General features: G+C 47.9%; 1 protein-coding gene across 1 annotated transcript in view; it reads right to left on the bottom strand.

Moving 5' to 3' along the window:
- FAT2 (FAT atypical cadherin 2) overlaps nt 1–16,835 on the bottom strand; it is a 46,078-nt gene extending 29,243 nt beyond the window's left edge. Inside the window, exons 1-6 of the mRNA XM_075766902.1 lie at nt 13,571–16,835; nt 12,806–13,120; nt 5,803–5,864; nt 4,631–4,942; nt 3,766–3,976; nt 1,188–1,327 (exon numbers count right to left, since the gene is read on the bottom strand). Of these exons, the coding sequence (XP_075623017.1) occupies nt 1,188–1,327; nt 3,766–3,976; nt 4,631–4,942; nt 5,803–5,864; nt 12,806–13,120; nt 13,571–16,835 (4,305 nt within the window). The remainder of the gene's footprint in view (nt 1–1,187; nt 1,328–3,765; nt 3,977–4,630; nt 4,943–5,802; nt 5,865–12,805; nt 13,121–13,570) is intronic.
- Between the last annotated feature and the right edge of the window lie 8,295 nt (nt 16,836–25,130).

Raw genomic sequence — 25,130 nt, 5'->3', positions numbered from 1 at the left:
TTTCTTCTGTTTGGTCTCCTACCCTGACCATCCTGACCCCCCTACTGATGTGTTGACTGCATCTTAGGAAGTCCCAACCAAGTGTAATGATTTGCTTCCTTTAGCAAACCTGAACATGCCATGGGGGTTTTGCACAAGCAGGTTTTTTTGACATCTGCTAGCAGACTTGAGTGCCAAAATAAATGTAGGGATGAGATACAAGGTGGCAGAGAATGCACACCAGGCAAGGTGGGGCTCTGTTTGTTTATTTGGAACAATACTTGAAGATAGTTGAGATAGCCGTCTATTAGCATTTTGTTTCACAGGAATGGTAGCGTTCCTCAGCCATCATCCCCCGCAAACCTCCGCAGTGAATTTCCCATGATAAGCATCACTGACGGGTGACTCGCATTCTACGTCTTCCTGTGTAGTGATGGCTGGATTTTTGGCTGAATTTCTTATGTGCGGAGAAAACAGCTGGTTAAAGACAAAGCCCTGAATGCCCCTCCTGAGGGTAGGTAAGGATGGGCAAATCTCAGCAGCCATTTTAACTGGGGCTCAGGGACAAGCTGGAGAGCAAAGTGCCTCCTTTCACCAGCGCTTGCTTTTCATGTGGCAACTCAGAGGACACAGCATCTCCGCAGCTGCCCCACTCAGTCCCCTGGACCTCAGTGCTGATACGTTATCAATGCTCCACACCCTTGGAGCAGCACAGGGCAGGGCCTGACCTCACCTCTTGCAGGTGCATCTGTGCTGGCTTTACATAGGCTAACAAGTCCCAGGAATACTCCTTGACATGGTACCATGGACCCAAGCCTGATCTAACGGCATATGCATGTCCCTTATGTCTCAGCTCGTTGTCCCAGCCATGTTGTAGTTCAGCCTGAGCAGCTGAGAGCAAGCTGGGGTCTGAGAGTGTGAACTGCCACCCCAGCTTGGCTGGTGGTGTAGATGTGTCCTTGTGTGCTGGCTGTGAACAACAGGAGAGGTCTGGGCTTTCCTAGATCATTTGTGTTTCTAACAACATAAAAAACCAAACCTTAGCTTGGTACTTAGGAGAGACTTGGGTCACTGTGTAATGTAAGATCACAGTGTAAGGAGATTCTTGTGGCTGGCACCTGATCCAGAGCTCAGTGGACTCAGGAGAAAGATTCCCTTTGGCATATACTCACTCTAGATGGGGTCTCTACTAAAGAAAACAGCATTACCTGGGTTTTGATGGTAGTGGACCCGTCAGTGACTTCTACTGTCAGGTTATAGCTTGACTTCTTCCTTGCATCAAGGGCTCTTGCTATGACCATGCTGCCTGTACTCTTTTCAATGTCAAAATCCATGTCATCATCGCCGCCTGGGGTAAGGGAGAGATGAGAAAAGGAAATGAGGGGGCAGTTACAGTTAGATTTTTGTTTGGAGCAAGCTGCAGGTGCCAGCAGGCTCTGCATGGGAAGGAATTATAGGAGCTGCCTGGAGATCCGAAGGATCTCCTGTCCAGACAGCACACACAGACTGCACAAGGAGCTCATGCCCAGCCACAGATACGTGGCATGCCAGGCAATATACCTCGAATGGGGACTGTAGGCAGTCACTCTAGCTGTAACTCTTTGATCACAGCTAGGTTGGGGACAGTGCCACAGGTGAGGTTTCCTCTGAATCTGGAAACTAAATACAAAATATGATAGATGGAGACAGGAGACAGGGAGGACATGGAGAAGCTGGACAAAAAGGTAGTCACAGATGGTGGCAAAGGAGTGCGAGAGGGAAGATGAGGGGAATTAGAGAAAATGAGGGGGAGGAGAGAAGGGGAAAGGATGCACATATGCAGTCACATTTGAGCATTGATTTATTTGCACAAGGTCTCCAGCTATGCAGCATCATAGGCTTAGCATGGATCAGGGACCTGCAGGGCTGAACCATGTTCCTGCTGGCTTCCAATTCAAGGTCACACTGTGGGTGTATCAGCGATGGTCTTCATTGCCACGGTTGGGAGCCTGTGAGCTACCTGAAGAAGCCCAATACTTGAACAGTTGGGGAGGCAGACGGTGCTTCCAGGGTGAGCAGAGCCTGTTGCCTCCAACCCAGATGGCTGCATAGTGCAGGGAACCACAGGCCTGAGCAGCTCAGCAGCAGAAGGCTGTCCCTCATGCTACTGATGTTCAGCCCTGGCGTGGCAGCTCCTTTCTCATGCCTCACTTGCTGGTGGCCTGTTAGTTCTCTAAACATGAAACACTGCTATGTTGTTCTGAGATATGGACAGGTAGAAGCAGTTTTCTGCAATTTGTCCCAGTTCTCAACTTCTCCCTTCCCAGCTACTGGATGCTAATGGATTCTGCTTTATTCTCTTACCAGCTGGGAAAATCTTGGCTGGTGGTTAAATTACACATCATCCCTTGTGGCAGAAATGCAGTGGTTGCCAGCCATCTGGACACCACTTTCCTGCTGGGATGGAGAAAGAAGCAGAGACAGAGGAAAAGAGAGACCCACGGATGCTTTTGCCTGAGAAAAGAGAGACGAGCTCCCTTTGCATAGTACCAAAGGGAAAGAGGAAGCCCAGGAAAGGAAAGAGATGAAGAAAGATGCTGCTTTGTCAGAGGTTTTGCAGACACCATGAACCCCAGTGATGGAGCCTTTGTGAACTGGGAAAGGTGAGTTTTTGAATGAGGTGCTGAAGGCTCCTGGATCTCTGCATCACCTGCTTGGTTGCCAACTACTGTGATGCTTTGCTTCCGTAGCAGTGAAAATGAAATCCTGTCCTCTTCCGCCAGTAGAGAAACCAAGAGAGCCCTGAGTAGCATTTGGTGCGCTAGAAACTGGTAAAGATGAGGTCAAGCATACAAGGAGGCTCTCAGCAGGGAAATGATTCAGAGGAATATACCATTAATTCTGCAAAGCCAAGCAGGCACTACTAATGACAGAAAAGCCTTGCACTGATATTGTCTGCTCCTTGTAGCGTTGTATCTCTTGTTGCTTAATTGTATTTATACACCATTATCCTTGCCCTAACATAGTAACAGGAAAAACTATTCACTGTCCCAATTAAGGCTTTGTCTGACGAGGGCAAGCCCTGCAGGCAGTGTCAGGGAAAGCCTGTGCAAGGCAGATGGGAGCACCACTTCAAAACACCAAATTACATGAGCACAATTGGCCCTTCTTCTTAGGACCAGTTCTGCACACGCGCTGCCTGACGAGTCCCCTGGGGTGACAGCCCACATCCCCTCTGCCCTGCCATCATGTGTCTTAGAGGGGGCCCTAGAGCTTCTTCATGTTTCATGTCTAAGTCATCCCCAAGATGCATGCGGTGGAAGGAAGAGCCCCACCAGTTAGGTCAGACCAGCTCTTTGAGGAATCTTTCCCTCTCGGCTCCCTGCTGGGACGACGGGCTCAGCAGAGAGGGACAGACGGGGGTTGTCTGCAAGACCCAGCCTGACACCTGGATCCTCGCAGGCTGTTTTACCACAACCAACAGTGCAACTCGATTCCCAAGAGGAGCTGGTGCTGGCATGCCCTGCCTTTCACGCGACATCGTAGAACACCTCAAACACTGGCAAGTCCCAGAATGTCATTAAAAAAGTGTGTTTGATAATTACACTTGGCACTGGAGCCCTTGGACTGGCAGCTTTGCCTATTGCTGTTTAAGCCTTTTGGTGTCTGTGAGAAAGCTTTCCCTGTAGCTCACCTACACCTAAAGCAAACAACTTCATTAGCTCAGGCATGCAAGTACTGAAAGCCAAGGGAGCTGGGGCAAGCGCTACCAGACATCGCTGCCCTGGTTTAACGTCTGTGTCTCACCTGTGATATTAAACCACACTTGGCCGGGGCCCATTTCAATGCTGATCACTCCCACCATATGGTTTACAGGATCTGTTTCCATCACGGCAAAGTTAAAATGGGGTTCATCGAAAGCTAGTGGCTCCGAGGAAGGGCCGGGCCGGGTGACCCAGCTGATGTGAAGCCGCACATGAGAGGAAAGTGGTGGGCTGCCGCCGTCTGTTGCCTTGACCTGCCGGGAAATGCGTGTGCAGTCAGGGAGAAGGCTGGTTTAGCCCATGGGAGCCCCATGGGAAGCTGCTTCTCCCACCCAACAAGAGTTTCAGGTCCGAGTGCACCCAAAATCCCACAAAACAAATCTTGACCAAGTGGTCCATGCTCAAGCTGCTTACAAGGTAGAGCCGTGCAACCCAAATTCCTCTTGATCGTCAAGCAAATCTGCCTAGCTCAATCCACAGCAGAGACCTGGATCACAAGCCTTGTTGCAAGGACACACATAGTGTGGGAGAGCTTTAAATCTGTATCCAAGCCCCATGGTCTGATCAGACTGCCAAGTGGAGGCACTGCTGAAACCCAAAGAATGTTCAGGTTCAGGTCCACACCCATATGGGATAGTGGATCACTGTGTTTGTCTCTGAGAGTGGGTTGGACAGTTAATTTTAAATTTATCCTCCATTTTTTATAGCTTCTTACCTTCTCGTTTCCCATCATTCCCTCCCAGTTTCTCCCCTGTAACCTAAGTCTGTCTCATTCAAGCTCTCCTCCCACTGGTGCAGTTCCTCCATCGCTTTCCTTCTTTTATCTTTTCTGTTTCTGCAGCCTTTCCTGTCTTTCCCTCTCCACTCATCCCTTCCTGTTGGCTGTCTCGGTTTCCCTCTCCTCTCACCGTAAGTATGTTGTATTCGGAGGCAGGAAAAGCCTTCCTGGAGAACACCATGCCAGTTGTGGGGTTGATGGTGAATATCCCTTCCTCCTCCTCCTCGATGGTGTAGGTGATCTGGCTGTTCTGGCCCTGGTCACGGTCCGAAGCGATCAGCCTGTAGACTGGCAGTGGCGTCTTCGAGGCCTCTCTCTCGGGAAGCTGCACCATGAAGAGCTTGTGGGGAAAAGTGGGAGGACTGTCGTTGGCATCCAGGACTTGTATCACGACTCTGCTGGTGGACTTCAGGGCTGGCTCTCCGTTGTCAGAAACAGCCACCTGCCAGCAAGCAAAAGGAGTGGGTGACAGAGCTGCTTGTCGTGACCCAAGACACGAGCAACCGGTGTTCATCCTGATGGGCAATGAGTAAACCAGGGTTTTTCATGTGGATCTGCATTTGTAGCTCAACATCTTTAGAGACATTGCTCCTCTCTGTAGGGTAAAATCTGGTGGCTGTAGCTGGCACTGGGCAAGGCTTGTGCACGCACAGGGAGATATGCCTCCAGGGCTTCTGCTTGCAGTTGCTTAGGGCAGTGGGTGAGATCAGTGGCTAGATCAGACTGTTGGTCATTTGGGGTCACACAACTGAAAACATTTCTATTGTAATGGCTTAGCAAGTTATCACCCATCCTCACTTCGCTGTGCCTGTGCGTGCTCCCAGCGTGTTGCATTTCAGAAAGAAATGTATTGTCCTCCATCACCCTGATAGACTGCAACACCTCAAGATCCCTCTAATATAAACATGCACAGCTAGGAGCAGCTAAGGATGAGGGCAGGTAACACAAAGCGACACAGCGGTGTCTGATACAACGAGATAAATGAGGGTGGATTTCTCTGGCTTGCTCTTTCCCCCATAAGTTATTATCCATCCTGCTAGAGGACAATTCAAGTCCTCTTCCTGCATTCCCACAGCTTCCAGAACAGGACTTTTCCTCCAGTCTTCAGTAAGGAAATAATAAACCCCGCAGTACTGCTGCAGCTGTCTCTTAGGGCAACACACACCATTTAATTAAGTTTCCCAGCAGTTGGGAGCTGATGGGATGAGATTCTTTCTGTATGCTCCAACTTGCAAGGAAAGCTCTTTGAGGACTTAATACACTTGTAGGTAAATAAAGCTAATTGCAATCATCATTACCCACCTCTAGGATATGTTCAGCCTTGTATTCTCGATCCAGCTGCTGTGAAGTCGTAGAAATCAGACCTGCCAAGACAGAAACCCTTTGAGCTCCAAGACTCAGCGTCCAAGGAAAGCCAGGGCTGATCAGATCCCTGTGTGTCCCACATCAGCCTGCCCACTCGTCCTGTTTCAGGTTCCCTTTGTGATCAGAGGAGAAAGACAGATACCTCCAGGGAGCAAGTTGTCCACTTTCAGTGTGAATCCCTGTGCGGAGGTGCTGCTCTTGCTCCTCTGATTACAGACACCACGGATGAAGGGGGACACCTACCAGATAGCTACCTCAGTTGAGGATTGTCCAAGCCATGCAGCAAGGCATTTGATGAGAAAGGCTGCAGGACCGCAAAAACAAAACTTTTCTTATGCATCTAAGTAAGAAACATTCTGCATGTGCTGGCACAAGTTTGGCCTCTTAGCAAGTCTCGACTCTTATTTTCCCTGTGTTGAACCTTGCTCTTTGTAATTTACAGTGTTTTGACAAAAGTTTTGTCTTCTGACTCGGGAAATACCCTCTATTCTACCACTACAAGAAATGCATTCAGGCTAAAAATAAGGTACACAGTTGATAATAATGTTGGCTTGCTGAGAGACAGGGTGAATCCTCTAACAATTGCAAGATTTGAGGGATTTCTAAAAAATACTCACTAGTTTAACCACAGGGAACAGGTTGGATGCAGGAGGGAGGAATTGTTGCTATAATAAACTAGAGTTTAAACAAAATCATCATAATTGCCTCTTTTTGGCCTGTCAATGACTAAGCTGATGTGCAAGTGTGGAAAGGATGGAGTTGAGGCTTGTGTTTCCATGTCTGGTTTGATAATAGCCCTCATCAAGTGCCTTGACTCTTCACCTTTGGGGAAAAGCAGCTCTAGATCATTTTCACAACTGCTTTACAGATGATGGAAATTGTATATATAATGCATGATTTTCTGGCAGTCTCAAGTCTGAGTGAATCTGTGAGTGGTTTTGTCTGTTCCCTGCATCTCCTGCTCCCAGCAGTCACTGTTATGATGGTGTTTATTCCTTGTGAAGGGAATTCCTTCTTCCTCACGCAAATGAAGGCAGGGTGAATTTTCCTGACCACCACAAGCAGTGATACAGGCTTGTGCTACTCTGGGAAATGCTTTGCATGGGAGGCAGTGTGCATTTGCAGTGGTGTGAGCACGTGCACTTGTGCATCCTGAAAGACTTGTAAATCAGTTGCATGAACCCATCTCAACTCTCCTTTCTGGTCCAAAGCCAAAAAGTTTTAATTAACAGTATTGTTTTCAGTTGTATCATACTACTTTGGTGGATTGCTGTCTGAGCATGACAGGCAGGAGAAAATTTGAAATGGCTGCAGGAAACACTGGGCAGCTGAAGGAGGGAGTGCAGAGCAGCTGCTTGGAACAAGACTATTGTTAACAGTTTCCACTTGTTCTCTGGGATTATTCATATTTGGCACCAGCCACTGCACTAAACATTTATTTGATGCCTTTACAATCATAAATTAACACTCCTTAATGTGTTATGACAAGATGATTTGGAAGACTCTGCATATATGTCATGGATTATTTTTTTTTCTTTCTCCCTAATCTTCCTTTTGACATCTCGGCAGGTGAAGAGGACTCAGCAGTGGCCTGAGAGCACACCAGCTGAGGAGCTTTTGAATCCCTCCCAGGCTCATGGGAGGCTGTAGGGCTCCAATAGCAGCAGAACTCTTGATATGCATGGAAATACTCAATGGGGGCCTAAAGAAGGAATTGCAGCTGTGGTTCACTGAGATCTCTGATGCGCCTGTCCACGTTGCCAATAGGCTGGATAGGACAGGGGAGCAAAGCCTAAAACTTCAGCTACCTCAGGGGATGGTTCATAATTTCACCTTAACCAGCCTATAGGACACATAGCTAGATATTGACAGTGGAGTCACGCAATACCTGTGCGCACACTGGGGATATTTCTAGTCTGCAGATTGCAAAATTCAGTTGCAACAGACTAATACCTTCTTTGCACTTGGTTACTGCGTGCCAGCTGATGGAAGGTAGCTTAAACCACTCTGAAGTGATTATTTGGATTTGCCTGGCCACACCCTGAAATTCTTTCATGACCTAATGATAAAAACGCAAGAAAAGAGGATCATAGCTGAGCTTTCTAGAGCTGGAGAAGGAGGACTCTAGTGAAGGCAGATGAACTGGAACTTAATGACTCTCTCAAATGTCTGTGCCACAGAAGATGCTCAGATCTCCTGGGGAGTAAGAGCTGACTCTTACAGATCACAGGGATCACAGACCTGTACCGTGTCCCAGCTGAGAGTCTTAACAGACGGCATTTTTGGGTTTAGCTTCATATCTGTGAGTCACAAGTCAAAGGGCTGGCTTCTCCTCCTGACCCCAGGCAAACTCCCTCTGTCCCTTACCCTGTGCTCAATCACAGCTCCCAGTTCCCCTCTCCAAAGCCAGTTACCGCTCTGCCTTGAGATCAGAAAACTCTTGTGGTTAACGGTTAATTACTGTAATTCCCGTACGGAGCCGTGGTGCTGTGCGGCTGCCAAGATGCACAAACTGCCAGCAGTGTTCACACGGCAGCTGAGCACCCAGAGACAGGGAGACGGGGATAGGACGCGGTGCTTGAGAGAAGCCAGCTGGAATTAATGCATATTTTTATTTGTTGCTACTTGGTTATACACCCTGTGAAGCCAGAGGGCTAAAATAGAAGTGGAAACTGTTATTAAAGGGGAATTGCCATCAGCTTTTGTGGCCTAGGGAAACAGTTCCTCGGTTCTTTCTGCTGCCCCCTACAAGGACCTGGGAACTGCACGCTTAGTTTTTAACGAGAGTGTTTTGTGTGTGCGTGTGCATGTGTGTGAATTATCAGTGCAGTTCCTGTCTCTCTGGAAAACACCAGCCAGCCCATCCCACGGGACTTGCGATCGAGTGGGTGTCTTTTATTTGTCTACTTGTATGTGGCCCTGAAGTTTTCTGCCAAGCCCTACAGAGACTGAACAAAACTGTCAAATACCCTAATTGCACTTGGCCTATTAGCCAAGATCCGCATTCACCTGAAGGTCCAGGAATGATCCCTTCTGTTGCTTGCACACAGACAGGCACAAGCTCTGCTCTTGCAGCCTATCTACGCACAGCAATGGGAAAGGATTGTCTGTCATTCTCCCGCTTGCTGCCTGGAACGGGGAGAGAGGAAAGCTAGTCGTGTTGGAACAGGAGCAGCAAAATTAACAGCGCATTGTTGTTAGGGAACAAAAAAATAATAATATCTTCTGCTGGCAAGAGCAGGGCTGGGGTGGAGGTAGCTGGCCCCCTGCCCTTGCTGCAGGGAGAAAAATCTAAGATAAAGTAGCCAGAATCAGGTTTGCAGGCACTGGGGCTTTCAAAAGAGCCTGAGAAGGGAAGAGATTTTTCTCTTGAAGTCCTCTTTCTGTTGTTCCACTGTTGCTTCCATTTCATCTTCTCTTTTCTTCTCCTCCCCTCTTGTTCTGACCCTGCTTTGCACTACTCCATGTTCAGCTGGAGCTGGTGGTCCATTGGCTCGGGGAGCAGCAGTGCAACCATCCCTCAGATCTAAAAAGCAGGCTGTGTCTGGATGTCCTTCCGTGCAGAGAAATGCAAGGAACCACAGGCACCCTGGGGAAGCCCGTGGACACTGACACAGCAGGACAAGCACCAGAAGAACAAGCACTAGAGAAGAGCTGGAGATGAACAGTCCAAGGTAAAAGGATTCTCCCAACAGCCTTTCAACAGGATGAAGGGCTTCATCCTGACTCTTCCTGCCACAGCCTCCCAATTCCTCCTGGTCCTGTCTGGACTGGAACCTACTTCACATCAGGGTTGGTAATCCCTGCACAAAACAAGCCAAAAACCTTTCCAGAAAAAGAATACCCCAAACCCTACTATCTCCCCATCTCCCCATGTATCTATCTATCTATCTATCTATCTATCTATCTCTCTGTCTCCCACAAACACTGCTCTGCACCAGCTGCCAGGCTGGGCTGGAGAGATTCCATTGCCGATGGCAGAAAGCTTTCATCTCACTGCGCAGTTTTATTCCCTCTTCTCATTAGTCTTTCATTTATTTTCCCTCTTTTTTTCTCCACCCTCTTTAGGGAACTGAGAGCTGGAATAGCTTAGAGCTCTTCTGTGGTAGTTTGGGGATGCTGGAGGAGCCAAGTCCTGCTGAGGGACACTTATCATGGCCATTCCTGTCTCCTTGCAAGGCTTCAGGAGGAGAAGTCAAGGGGCCTTGCTGGGTATGTCTCCACTGGCCAACCCACCCTTGTGTCAAAATACTGGATCAAACACAGAACAAGCTCACTCCAGAACCAGAATCGGGTTACTTGCAATAGTGTGGCACTGTGACCTGAATAATTATCCAGGGCTGTTCTGCAGGGTTATTTTGGGTGTAGATGTGCCTGTTCTAACAGTAAATCAGGACCTTAATTCCTATTAGCGCACCAGATGAGAACAAGCTTCCTCCTACTCTCCCTCTGCCAAGGGGCTCCTACCAGGAGTGCCCTGTGTAGGAGAGACCTGGGGAGCTCACCACAGACCTCTGGCCCTCTTGTGCTCTGGCTTATTTTAGTGCCGATGTGACTTATGTGTCCTTTGATGGCAGTGTGGGATAGGCAATGAGGTCTTAATCACAGACTTCTCCACATGTAGAAGCCTGACATATGCGGATTATCCTGTCCTTTGCTCAAATCGTGCGACTAAGAGCAGCAGCCTCTGTGGCTGCACGGTGGCAATCTGGATCCTATAGATCTCCGGCATTTCAAGAACTGAAATGTTTTGGGGTCTTTTTGTGATCATTTCCTCTAGGTAGTGAAAGAAGAGATGCAATTATTGCATTTGAAAAACAAAGGACATGTCCTAACTAAAAATCCAGCATAAACATCAGTGGTCTAGTAGCACTATAGTGCCTAGATAGTTGCAGTGTTTTCTCTCTTCTCCTGTTCAAATGTAAGAAATTTAATTTACTCTGCACTGGGATAACCCTTTTTTTGAATACAACCCTGCAGTTATATGAATGACCAGGAACTGAAAGACCAGCAGTTCATCTTCCAATGCTGCACTACCAGGCTGAGACCAAAGATTATATTTTTATTCTACTTAACGGACCGACTAGCATGCCCTTGTCTGCAGAATGAAAATATCACAGGGTTTCCAATAAGCTGCCTACAGCCCTGAAATTTAGACAAGCTGTGATATTCTTTCTGGCAGTAGTAACAGATGACTACTCTTTAGATACTGTAAGCATGAGGATATAAACTGCTCAGTTTATGCCAATGTTTGCAGGTAATTATTTGCTCTTTTGGGTTACATGCAAGTAAAACAATGGGTAACCGAATCCTCATCAGGCTTTGAAACAGGTCCTTAATGAACTCCAAGCTCAGGGTTTAAAGAGGAGACCTCCAGCAACTGTCCAAGAGATAAGATCAGCTCATGGGTTTCTTACAGGACTGACAAACTTAGCACTCTTCACATGCAAATTACCTGACTGTAGAGAGAGATGGATAGGAGATGACTCACACCTGAGAGAGCTTTTTTTGTCTAAGATGGGAATTAAAGGGTTGGCTTAGAGGTGAGGTGTCCCATTAGCAAACGATCAGATTTTGCCAGTGTCACCTATTTTACCATAAAACATGACAGCCTTGGAGCATGGCTTTCTAGGGCTGCAGCCACACTGGGGTGAAAGTTTTGCCTGCTGCCTGCAGCATAGAGAAGGCTGAATTTCCTGCAGGGTGCATGGGTGCAAGCTGGAGCTCACCAGATTGAGGGGAGCTAGCCTGGTGTCCTGATAGCCATTTCTGGTCCGCATCCCATGGAAAAGGCAGTGGTCTTCTAAAATAGGGTCTCTGAGGGTAGCTTTCCCTGGAACCCAGCATTTGTGCAAGCTGTCTGTGGGGCTGAGTCGTGCACATATGATTGGACTACGTTGGAAAGCTGGATGCAGAGCAATGCCTTGACTTGGCTAAAAAGCTTCTGACAGTGGAGATAGCTACAACTGGGGGTAGCAGTTAGCTGATGTCTCCAGGTGTATCTACACGGTACCACATAGAAGCACCCTATGAATCTGTTGCAAACAGGATTTCAGTGTTCAGCACAACAATTTCTTTCTAAATGTCCCCCTCCTAGCCACTGTAGAGGACTGCCAGAGAGCCATTACACCACAGGTAACACGTAACTGAGAGCTGCACTAGCCTTTTTCAATACATCCAGCTCCTTTCTCATCTGAGCGCAGGCTTCTATCCCGCTGCAGTAGGTGAACTGCTTTTATCATCCGCAGGAGATCAAAGTCATGCAATTAATCCTCTCCCATACTCAAGCTCTGTGCCCTCCCTTCCCTCTTCTCCCAGGAGCTGATGGCGTGAAGGGCTCGGCACAGCTCTCCTTGCCAGGCTGGCCCAATGTCAGCTCTGCTGGGATAGTTTGAGGAAGCTGTTTACACAAAACATCAGCGGGTTTTTGATGGCTCTGAAAGATCTGGTAATTAATCCTCAGATGAAAGATACAGTCTAGGAAGATGGCAGAAGAGGCTTACTACACTTACTACATTAATAGTGCCGGAGAACGGGTGGAGCCTTTAAATGCAGTGGGATTCATTTTTATTAATCCTGCCTTGGTCTGTCTCAGGAACAGATAGTCACCTCCAGAAGGGTGTTTCCTGGCTCAGGCTGTGCAACAGGGCAGTTGTTTATAAGGGGGAAGATTAAAAGCAAGTGCTTAGTTGCCCTTAGTTTAGGGCTTTGAAAGAAGCACATTTGTGTCATTCTAAGAGGCATCTGGATGCAAATAGCAGCCCTCAGGTTGAGGGTTTCAATCCTTTGCCTCCCCACACAGTTTGTTTGGAGACTGGGACTTCTGCTGCAGAAGGATGGTGTAACAAAGGCAGCTGTGTGGGCTGTTTATATTGAATATGTAACATCCTCTGGGCACTTGGAAGCTTCAAAAACAGATGCTGAGCTGGGTCACTCTTACCTGTAATGAGGTTAATGGTGAAGAGTCCTTGAGGATTTCCAGTTAGGATGTGAAAAGTCAGTTTTCCCTCTGAGCTAGAGTCTGGATCTAAGGCATCAAGCTGAAGGACAGATGTGTTTGGTGGGGAATTCTCCATCACAGAGGCATAGAAGACAGGCTTGGACATCTGAGGTGGGTTGTCATTGGTATCGGTGACTTCAATATAAATTTCAGTCACAGAAGACAGAGGAACTGTTCCCAGGTCAAGAGCTAGCACTGTCAGCCAGTAGTGAGACGTTCCTTCTCGGTCGAGTGGTCCTATGGTCCGGATGGTGCCTAGAAGAATCAGAGAAAGTGCTTGTGAGGGATTTAAGGAACTCAGACCACTTTGTCCTTAATGCCAGACCCGTTTGTGTCTCTAGTCTACTTCCCAGTCTTTGCTGGAGATATAAACTCTGGCACAAACCTTGTATGGCTGTGAGATTGTGTGGAAGGTGAGGGCTTGCATGTGCTGAGGGTAATTTGGTACTCAAGTGAAAGGGAAGACCTCGGTACTTTTTGGGGGGACAGACATTGATTTTCCTTTATTCTAAGGAGACAAACCCTACTTGCTCCTCCCCAGATACAGGGATGCACATTGTACATCACTGCACAAGCAAGAAAGATTTGAATGCATGGAACTTTGTAAATAGAATATAGAAATGTCCTGTTGGGTCAAAAAGTCAGCCCAAACACATCATGTAGTTTAAGCCTGTAAGGTACACTATTAAACTAAGCTGTCGTTACCTGTGTCCTTTTCAATGCGGAAGACAGACAGGCCAGTGCCCTCTCGGAGGAAATATTGAACCTCTCCATCTTTCCCCTTATCGATATCTTTTGCTGTGACCATCATCACTGATGTGCCCTCAGGGCTGTTCTCCTGCACCCAGCCTTTGAAGACAAAGGAGGCAAAGCGTGGTGGGTGCAAGTTCTCGTTGACATCAAGGATGTTCACTTCTAGGTGGCAGAGGGAAGAGCGAGAGAAGGGCTTCCCACCGTCACTGACCTGCACGGTTAGATTGTAAGAGTCCTTCTTCTCATAGTCCAGCTCCTTCTCCAACCGGAGTGCCCCGGTCAGCTTATCCACGTGAAACATCATCTCTTCGTCATTAATGAGGCTGTACCTCACCTCACCTCCAGAGCCAGAGTCTGGGTCAAAAGCCTCCAGAAACAGGAGAATGGTTCCCACAGGCAGGTCCTCTGGGACCTTCACACTGTTGAGGGCTGGGAGGCATTGTGGGGTGTTGTCATTTACATCCTCCAGAGTCACAACAAGATCTGTAACAGAGAACAGCTGGTAGCCTGTTTTGGGCTGGTCCCTAGCTTCTATTTTCAGCACATAGCAAGGCCACAATTCTCTATCCAGGGCACCTGTAACTGTCACTTCTCCAGTGACACTGTTAATGGCAAACTTATCGGTGGGGGTTAGGAGAGAATATTTTACTCTCCCATTATCATCTGTATCAGCATCTTCTGCTTTCAGTTGAGCTATTGTTGTCGCTGTTGCTACATGTTCTGGTATCGCCACCCAGTAGGCACCTTGTGGGAATTTAGGAGTGTTATCATTGGTATCCAACACATTCACAGCCAAGAGTTTCCAAGATGATTTTTGCGGTGTGCCAAGGTCGTACACAGTAATGTTAAGAATGTAGAAGCTGGTTCGTTCATGATCTAGAGGAGAAAGGACTTGAAGGAGACCCAGTTCCAGGTCAATGGTAAAGCAACTGTCATCATTTCCATCTGAGATCACATAGACCAATTTTCCATTAAAACCAGTATCAGGATCAATAGCTGAAAGGTCAGCAAGAGTTGAGTTGATGGGAACAGTCTCTATGATGTCAATAGATCGTGGAAAGCTGTCATCAAACTTTGGAATGTTATGGTTTATAAGGTGCAAGTTCAAAGACATTTCATCATCCTGCCCGTGGCCTTGAGACTGAGACTCAATGGAGTGTATGATAGTTTCTGTCAGTTGTTTCAAGACTCCTGTTTCCTCACACTGCATTTTGACAGGGAGACCTTGGCTGACCACAGTGATATTTACAGATGTTGGCAAAGCGTAGTTCTCTCCATCTGTTGCAGTTATTTTCAAAGAGTAGAAAAGTGGCTGCTCAGAAGGAAGATCTCGCAGAGATATTCTAAGGGATATTACTCCAGAGATGGGATTCAGTTCAAAATGCCGTAACTCATTGCCAGACTTGATTTCATATTTGATATGCTGCAGCTCATCACTGTCGATTGCAGAGACCGTGGCCACAGGATTCCCAACAGGAAAGTCCCGTGGGATGGTGCCACTGCAGCTTGCCTTCTCAAACACAGGAGCATTGTCATTGACATTGCTCAGCATAAGGGAGACGTACACCTCCGTTTCATGGCGGAAGGGTGAGCCCCAATCTGATGCCCATACCCGCAGATGATACCATCTCTGCATCAACTCATAGTCCATTGACTTGGAGGTGGAAATGATGCCAGAATAGGGGTCAATGACAAAGGGAACCGATTTCTGGTTGGCTATGGTGTAGGTGACAAAGCCATTGTCTCCTTCATCTTCATCTGTAGCCCTTACTGTTAAGACACTGGTACCAGGAGGAACATTTTCATCAAAGGCCCCGCGGTATGAAGACTGACTAAAACTTGGAGCATGATTGTTGCAGTCAGTGATGTCAATGACAACAGTCGTGGATGTGTGACTGTTAATGGTTGTAACTTCAAGTTCAAAATGAGACTGCTCACGGAAGTCCATTGCTCTGACTGTAGTTATCAGGCCAGTGTGAGGATTGATTTTAAAGCTTGTGCTGTCAGGAGTAGGTCTCAAAATATATTTGAGATTTGGGAAGACTGGTGTGATCTTCACCATAACAACCTGGCTTCCAGCTGGGGAAAATTCACTGAGCTGGACCTGGTACACTTCTTTCTCAAACCTGGCAGATACATACTTGGAAGGAGGTATATGGATAACTCTAACAGGAGAGAACAGTGGCGGCTTGCTCTTGTCCTTGGCTTGCAGACTGAGGTTGAAACCAAATGGGTAAAGTAGCCAGTTGATCTCTTTGGTTGACACAATCATGAATTCAGTGCTCCCAAAGTAGGATTTGATTGCTTTGAAATGTCTTCCTGGATCTCCATCCACAAAATAAACTGAATCTATCCCTGCTTCTGAGTCACCACTTTCTACAGACAGAGTTGCATAGAGAAAGTCTTCAGCTGAGTCAGGTGGTGTCACCTTCACTGAGGAAATAGAGGGGGGTTTCCTGGCAGATGGCTCCACTTGGATCATGAGATTAGCCAGGTTCCCAAAGCCATTCCCCTCCATGATCTTTCTCATTCTGTCCACAGCCAAAACCTGCAGATGGTGCCTGCCTCGATGGGTGCTGTTCAGCCTACCTGTGGTCATAACTGCTCCTGTGGTGGGGTGGACAGCGAATAGATCGGACTTGGTGTTGAGGGCATAGTAGAACTCGGCGTTCTGGCCAGCATCAGCATCAGTGGCACTGAGTGTGCTGACCACCGTTTTCAGAGGAGTGTCTTCTCGGATGGACACTTTGTAGGAGGGGGGTGAAAAGAGAGGTTTCAAGTCATTTCTGTCCAGAATGTGGATCAAGACTTTGGCCCAGGCTTCGTAGGCAAATGTGCTCTCTGTGGCCTTGATTATTAACATATAACTGTCTTTGACCTCCCGGTTTAAAAGTGCTGTGTTGCTGCTCCTGGTTCTTATTCTCAAGAAGCAGAAATCCCCAATCACGTGCTCCTCCGTTTTAAAGAGACCAGTGGTGTCTCCAGAGGCTATTCTGTATCTGATGTCCCACTCGGGGTCTGTCTTGTAAATACCCATTTTGACGTAGCTCTCCACATAGGTCTTGGGGGCTGAATTCTCATAGATGGTGGCATTGTAGAAGTAGTGGGTGAAGTGCAGGGGGGAAGTGTTGCCTTTCTCGCAGCTCGCCTTGCGGACTACACAGTGCATCAGGAAAACAGCAAAACTCAGGAAGTGCCTCTTGATAGTGACTTCCATGGTGTGGTGTCTCCTTGGGTCCTACAGGTGTCAAAGGAAGAACATTGGTAATTTTTATTAAGGCTAGTGTGTTAAAGAAAAAGTCCGCATGGGCTCAGCCTCACCTCCCTGCTCTCTCTAGCCTGACCTTTGCTAACGTGGTTGTGAGCTCAGCTCTTCTTCCCTCTGTCCCAGTGAGACACCTGTCCTCCCACATCCCCATGCTGGCTCAGATCCATTCACTTTCTCTTCTTCAGTTTTTGCCCTTGTAGAGGCCAAAATGTGAAAAGCCATGTAAAATGCCGTGATCAGGCTGACTTCCTACTCTGCAAACTATCTCTCCCTCTCTTCATTCTGCATTCTTCTTTGTCAAACAGCGTATTTGAACTCTCCACCCCCAATCCAAACCTCACTTCTGTTTTGTTTCTCCATCCTCCCTTCTCCATCTTAACTTCTCTCTCCATACAAATTGTGGCAAAGTACTTTTAAAAGCCAATATACCAACTGTGATTTGATGTGTCTCCTCTCCCCCTCCTACAGCAATCCGTTCTCCTTCCCCACCAGAAATGCCCTTTTATGTTGTGCAAATTCCTTCTGAAAGGCCAGCTCTACAATGTGGCCTTTTTGACAGCTTTAGCTCAGGTCCTAGTCAAGCTGTATCTCAGTTACCACAAAGCTCTTCGAATTTGCAGGTCTGACCCTGGCTGCCTCCTCTGCATTGCTTCAAAGAGCAGATTTCTAGCAGGACACTTTGACCATGTCACCCTTATCCATTGAGTAATGTCTCTGGTTCCTCCCTTCTCACGGCAAAGCCCCAGGGTCAGGATTCTTATGGAGGATCTCACATCCATGACCACCCGCCATCAACTTCCTTCTCCAACAACTCCTGAACATTTGCGGCTCAATGATTTATCCCTGTGAACAAGGTGTATCAAAGAAGGAACTGGGGAGCACATATATGATTAACAAGAATGTAACTTTATTAGTGAGCTTTGCGGAGCTTGTTAAAGGATCAAGGCCTTTTCAAAAGCTAAGTGCGTGCTGCTGTGTGCGCATTTAGAGGTTGAAACCAGGGATAAGCTAAATATAGGTGCATATATTTCCCCTAGATACCCCAGGAGATCTTTATCTAGAACTGTTTCTTCCTCTTTTAAATTTAAATTATATATCAAGTACCTGCCAGTCATTTGGCACATTCCTAATTTAAACAGGGAAGACTTGTTTTTCCAGACACTTTTTCAAGACTCATCTCTTTAAAAGCCAGAACTAGTTCAATTTATAAGTCAAGTTGAATGTTAGGAACAAATTATTGGAGCCTAACTAACATGTGTCATATTCTCTCACTGAGATACCTAATTACTGGTAAATACAAAGCTGTAAATTTGATACTTCCTTCAAATCCCTTTTCCTTGGTAAATAGATGCTGATAATCCAGCAATCTCTCCGCTGTGGTCATTATTTTTTGAAACAAATGGTCTAAAGGGAGATGTCACTAGGAAGTGAAACTACCAGAATTTACAGAGAAGCCAACACAATTTGAATTTGCCATAACTGACAAAATTCAGACTAATTTTTTTATTACATCATTTCACTTCTAGGAAATATAGCATAGTCTTAAATGCACAGCAAATGAAAGAAAATCTTGAAGGACGGGGCTAGGTGATCCAGAAAGGCATGCGGTTCTTTCTCAGAAGTTGAAAACCACGTTCTTAAAAGCTCTGCTTGTTACTTAACAGCGCTCAAGAGTTTTGCAGCATGTAAGGACTTGCCTAGAGCTGCTCCCTTCCAACATTTTCAACTGCTGAACCTGGAAAGAAGATGCATGCATGCTGCATGCCGTGTGTCTATGAGGACTGTGGAGCAGGAAAAGTCACATACAATTCAGAGGAGAAGACGACAGCAGAATAAACCAACAGCAAACACTAGTGCTGTTCCATGAACACCAGAATTAATGAAGACAATCACTTTGTATCTGGGCTAATTGACTTTTTAATTGAATTGTACTGAAATGGCAATGTGAACTCATCTCTTATAAGACATCAGAGAGCCCACAAAGCAGAGACGTTATGAACTCCACAACCACAAGAAAAGCTGGAGCTAGAGCACATGCCTTCTCGGGCACCAACAATTCAATATGGGAGGATAACCTTGAGCAAGGAGTGGGTTTTCTGGCATTTAGCAAGATGCAAACTTTCTTCTGAATCTCTCCTGTAATGTTCTTAATCTCACTCTTGCCTGTAGATTTCCTGACATCTAAGAAGAACTTCACTTACATTGGTGTTTTTTCCTCTGTGGGGGCATTAGTAGGGTTTTACTCCTGTGTCCAGCTAATTATTTTGCAAAACCTGTCATGACCTCATATTTCTGAGAGCTTTGCTCTCAATTACAAGCTGGGCTGAAAGCAATCAATGGCTTCAGCAGTTATTATGAGGGATGGAGCGTAACTACACACATGGGGCACGAGGCAGAAGTCTCATTTCCACTGGAAATGATCTGAAACATTGAAAGGCACAGCCAAGAATTAGGGATAATTTTCTAGGAGGCATCACTATCAGATTTTGAAGTTTAATAGCTTCTCTTTGTGGCAGGACCCATGCCCAAAGCCCCAACATTAGTACAGAGAGCCTGTCCTGTCCCCTGACAGCAACTGCCTGTGCTCTGAGATGTGCTATTTCATCACCTTTATTACTGCATGTGCATTTGCTAGGACAATTTCTATACCAATATTGCTGGGAAATCCCATCACTGTTTGAGGAGTTCCACACAAGCCCATGTTTGCCCTCTCTTAGTTTATCCTTTGGTAACAAATGAGATGGAGAGGGTTGGTGACACTAGTGTCCTTCAAGAGTTGGTCTATTCCAGTTGAGGCTGGGGCTCCCAGGACAGCTCACAACTTCCTACCGTGGCACAGGAAACCATCACCTAGTAGTTGTAGCCTGGAGTTTCTTCTTCAGCAGGTTGCACAGTGAAACAATGACACACTGGATGTCATTCCTCCTTCTCCAGCATGGTTTAAATGTAATTTGAAGAGTAATAGATCTCTCAGGAGATAACTGTGAAGCCCCTGCTCTGTCTCCTGCTTCTATGCATTCACAATGCAAGACCATCCAGAAGTGGGACCAGGACGTTTCCAAAGGCTGTGGTGAAGCTCAACAGAAAAATGTGGCACAGTGCTCTGAACAGAGGGCAAATCTGGCTAACTACTGCCTTGGCTCAGCTCCAGGGAAAGCGCCATTGGAACTGTCCCTGGAAGGTGTCAGTAACGAACTAGCAGAAATGAGGTGGGTTTCTGTGACTCTTGTACTGTGGGTGGGAAAGCTGTGTATAACATGAAAATGGCATGAAGTCAATTTGCTAGCCCTTAAAATCCCAGAGGTAGGTGGCTGCCAAGGAGGGGCAGCGCTACCAAGCTCAAGGGTCCTTGCAACGGAGTTCAAGGATCTCCGTGTTGAAACCAGGTGAAATCAACTGCACCTGCGACAGATTTTCCTGTAGATTAGGAGAAACATTTTTCCTGTTTTTCTGAGCTGTGCTACACCATGTCCTTGTGCTCACAGTAATTAGCGCATGATCCATGGGACCCATGGCAAAGGCCATATCCACTTCAGGGCTGCCAGATCAGCTGCAAGCACTAAACACTTAAACAACCTCACCTGCCTCTGGTTCCTCATCTCATGGGATCAGTTATTTCTACTGAAAGCTCTCTGTTTCTCTCTTTCATGGCTCCCCTGGGCACAGAGGCCCTCCTGGAGCTGGCTGCACAGGGGGAAGCAGATGTTTTGGAGAAAGACCATCGGTGGGATGGAGTGAGGAAGGTAAAGCATGCTCCTGACTGAGGGAAATACCAGGGCACCATTATGTGGTGATTCAGCCTCTTCTCCTAATCACCAGACGAGGATCAGAGAGCCTCAAGGGGCTTTGCCCTCAGCCCTGTAGATGCAAACTCCATGTAGAGCGAGTAAACACTTGGTGTATCTCTAATCAGAGCCTGAGCGTGCGTCTAAATTTAACATCCAAATTGTGATCCTCTGTCAAAGGCATGCCCAAATCTGTTGGTTTGAAATGAAGGAACAAACACAGCACTGAGGTTCAAAGTGCATGCGTGGGGAGGCTGTGGAGATGGGTGATTTGGGGGGATCGGTGCAGGGCACAGCTACTCTGGGTGGCTGGGGCATGGCTGGGGGGGTGTCCTTGGGGGGGTTCTTCCAGGGGTCTCCTGTGATGTGCAGGCTGCTGTATTTGTTGGCCATATTGCAGAGAAGTGCCACAGACTGCCAGGAAGCAGGTGTGGCCCCAGCCCCACCTTTTGATTCCCTTCAAGAGGCGCATTTAAAAACAATAAAAACTCAAAACACAAAACAAGGCGAGTGCTGAGTGCACCAGGAGCAGCATTCCCCTCGCTAGCTGTGGTGGGGGCTTGGCCCAGAGTTTTGAGATCAGATGATTAGAGAAAAATCATCCTTTTCATGGGAAAATAAGGACAACTCTTTCATTATTGCTCTTTTGCCAGCACGCATCCCAAACTCCCTTTCTTCCTCTTTCTTTCTCTCTTGCCTTCCTTCTCCTCCCTTGCCCCATTGTCTCTCCCTTTTTTCCTTCACTACAGGAAACAGTCTCTTCCCCCAGCATAGGTACTGATCAAAACCATCCCCAAGCACATCAAGGTCTTTGTTGGAGGCTACAAGCACTAAGAGCTGGAGAGGAGAAGGGAGATGCACTTGGTTGGTCAAATAATCAATGACGGGGCAGTTTAATGGTGGGTCTGGATTTCAATGGTCACTGGGGAATAGAAAGAGAGAGCAAAGGAAGTAAATCATGTAAGATGGTGGGTACAAAGCTTTGGGAAAATGAATAGGAGTTGGGACTCGTCTTCTCCTTGCCTGGGGGGTAGCTGAGCAGAAGAGGTCCAGCTACAGTTGAGGCAATATCCTTCTAGCTGCCTGCCAAATAGGATCAACCAGAAAGCAGTCTTTGGATTTTGAATGTTGGAAAGTCACAGATTAAAAATTATGCTTCTACCCTGTGTGGGGGCTGGGCTGCTTGGTTAATATTTGCCCTCTCCTCTGCTGCAGCAATGCTGGTGGGAATTAGATCCTTTTCCATTTGGTGCCTTGCTGAGTTTGGGTGAGTTACCTGCCGGTCACTCACAAAGCTGGGCCTGTGGGGTTTCAGTTCTGTGAGGAGACAGGTATTTTTTGGACTGTTTTCTCTGACTTTGAAAAAAAAAAAAACCCAACCCATCCCTTCCCAAGCCACGGCATGGAGCCATGATCTCATCAGTGTTTCTCTGAATGGGATGTTGAATCCAGGCTAGCGGCTGGTGCTGTCCTTAGAGATCCCGCTCCTGCATTTAGTTGTGAGGTCTCTGCTTGGTTTCGCAGCGAAGCAGAAGACATACATCCTGGAGGTACTACACAAAGCCAGAACACTGATGAAAAGAGCCCTTGAAGTTATGGTGTTCCTTCCTGAATGTATCTCAGGGTTTTCCAGTGCCTGTGGATGGCTTGCTTAGGGCTGGTGTTTGCAGAACTGTGTTTTGCACCAGTCTGTTTGGGGGCTGTGTTAGTGTGGGTACACCTTTTTGCTGGACTTGCAGATTCCACCAGGGCACAATTGGGCTGTTCCTTCCTCATCTTGACTTTCCAATCTCTGAATAGCCTGGACAGACCTTTGGAAATTGTTTCCAGACTGCTAGACAGCCTGAAGCAAGGTGGCCGATCGTTTAAAACCTGCTGCACGTGCCTTTTACAGCCGAGGTCTGCCCTTGCTCGGAGTGACCTGTGAAACTCTGCTTCTGTTGTGCAGCGAGTGGCCTGTGGGCAGTGCCCAGACCCTGTGCCGTAACGATTTCATGGTTCAGCTCTGTTCCTGGTGGTGAAGTGGCTGTGTGCTGATGGGGTGGGCTGTACCGGGGGCTTCTCAGCTGCAGAGCCACAGAAAGCCATGGGATTAACGAGTGTCATGCTGGTGTGCAGAGCACTGACTCTTGCTTGGACTGCTCAGCATGGCGGAGGGGTTGCACACAGGTCCCTGAGCAGAACAGATACAGTCCTACGAGCACCATGGAGATGTTCTTCCCATCATCTGCCGGCTGGGCCAGGCAGCTGCTTTTACCCTGGGGAGTTTGGGTACCCTGGGGAGTTTGGACTGGCAGCCTCTAAGAGGTACTGGAGGAACAGAGACTCTCTTGAAGGAATTTTGGGGAAGCTTTTGAGTCATTGACCTGCATGGGGCAATCTGAGCCCCAGGTTGGTAGACCTAGCATGGTGCTGGGACACCTTTTTGCTCTAGTCAGGCTGCATTGCTGCAGGGGTTGGTAAAAAATGCTTTGTTCTGAGAGAGCGCTGCCTTCCCTGGCTCTAGTCTGCTGCAGCCAGTGGACCTGCCAGGGGTCCTGCTGGGATCACCGTTCTGGGCTGACAGCAGGAATGTGGTGGGATGCAGTCCCTGGAGCAGTGAAGGCAGATGCGCAAGACATGGGTTAGTTGTGCAGGAGAGGAGAGAGCGGGATGGTCTTCTACATAGGAAAGGTGGCTGGGAAGTGTTTAGTTACTCTGATGTCCAACACCTCCTTCCCCCATACAGCTGAATGCCTTTGCCACCTTTGTCACCATGCCAGTTCTTCACAAGTTGGATGCTCAGATCCAGACTGGCTCTAAAGTCACCTTCCTCTGTGACATCTTACTGTGATCTCCTCCAGCCAGCCGCTCACCCTTTTCCCCCTTGGACACCTCACCCATTGCCCCATCCCTGTGGCTTCGGCTGTGCCCTGCTGCTCTACCTGCTGCCCTGGTTTGCTCCTCCACTGGAGCAAGCAGGAAATATGTGTCTGTGCATCCAGGCCATCCTCTGTCCGTGGACAAGTCACCACCCTGTATGTGAAGCCAAAGGCTTTCTCTTGTCACCTTTCCACCTGCAATGAGCATTTCTGTCCAATGCTCTGTGAGGAACCCAGGGAGAGCCTGATTTTGTACTGCTGCCAACACCTAAGCCTGGCTCAGATACATCACATAGCTGAGGTTTCTTTGTCATTGTCGTAAGCCTCCAGGAGCTCATCTGTTAGGCACAGGAGAATCTGAACAGGCTTGAATTCCCCATAGAGTTATAAGGGTCAGTGATCTTTATCTGTCTCAGCATCGCAACATCATTCTAGAGCAAGAGTTACTCATGCAGCTCCAGAGCTGTGGAGCCTTCAGTGGGGGTCTGGGGTTGCTGGAGGAGCCTGGGGGCTGGGGGAACCTTGCAGTGCCAACTGCCTTGCTGATGGCTCCTGTCCCAGAGAAAACGTGACACCAGGGAGGTCAGCTTGCTTGTGCCAAGGGCAGGGGGAAGCATCCTTATGCATTATTCCTAATCCCCTTCCTCTGCTCTCCCCTGAAAAGATCAGCTGGTTTTCCCTCCTCACTGCTCACTTCCTACCCTCCCCAGTTACTGGCAGCAGGGGGGTAAATCCTGCCTGTGGTCCAGAAGCTGTCATTGCACAGATAACCAGGTGGGTGTTGGGGATGGTGCCTGTCTCCTCAGCCAAGAATGGCAGCTGAGACAGCCGGGAGACAGGGAGGAAACAGCAGATCCCACTGGTGGCTCTGATGGGAACGGAGCCTGTGAAAAGAAACAGCCCTGGGGGCTGGAGACGTGCCGTGCCGGTGGGAAGGGGACGCGGTGGGAGCTGCTCACCAGGCAGGGTGCGAGGGGCCCAGGGGCTGGGCACTGTGGTGCAGCAGCCCAAACATGTTGGCACAAGAGCCAGCTGCAGCATGCCAGCTACTCGCGTGAGCGTGCCCCAGCTCTGCTGCTGCTGGGACTGTGCACCTTCCTCTCCAGGATTCAGCTCCCATGGAGGCTGTTAGTGCCAAGGGCCTCATACCTCCATCACTGCAAACCAGCTGGCCCAGCAGGCATGCCGTGACCATCAGCACAAGCTGTGAGACCCCACAAGGGATCCTGGGCTTTTTCTTGATTGCTTTCTCCTTACAAAACTCATACTGAGCCTCTCACATTTTCTTCATGTTTGGGATGCAAATTATCTTGCACTGATAATCATTCTTGTGTCTGCAGACTGCTGAGGGAAGTGGGTGTGTGGGACCACATTGTCAGTCCTCCCTTCTACTTTTTGGATCCACTGGCCAGTTTCAGCCAAATTTAACTGGATAGGTAAAGACTTGAAAGGCGTTAGGTTTGCACAAGCTTGTGAAAAGCAGCAGGAGAGAGGAGAGAAATCCAAATTAGGACTCCCAGCTGGAAGAAAAGGCTCTAATGTGAGCCCAACCCGATTATTAGACATCAGAGAATCCACACAAGAGAGAGCGCCCCAGG

The sequence above is a fragment of the Balearica regulorum genome, chromosome 14 (assembly GCF_011004875.1).
Source record: "Balearica regulorum gibbericeps isolate bBalReg1 chromosome 14, bBalReg1.pri, whole genome shotgun sequence".
In the NCBI taxonomy this organism is placed as follows: domain Eukaryota; kingdom Metazoa; phylum Chordata; class Aves; order Gruiformes; family Gruidae; genus Balearica; species Balearica regulorum.
Note: the sequence above shows the minus strand (reverse complement) of the source record. Positions and strands in the feature narration are given on the sequence as shown.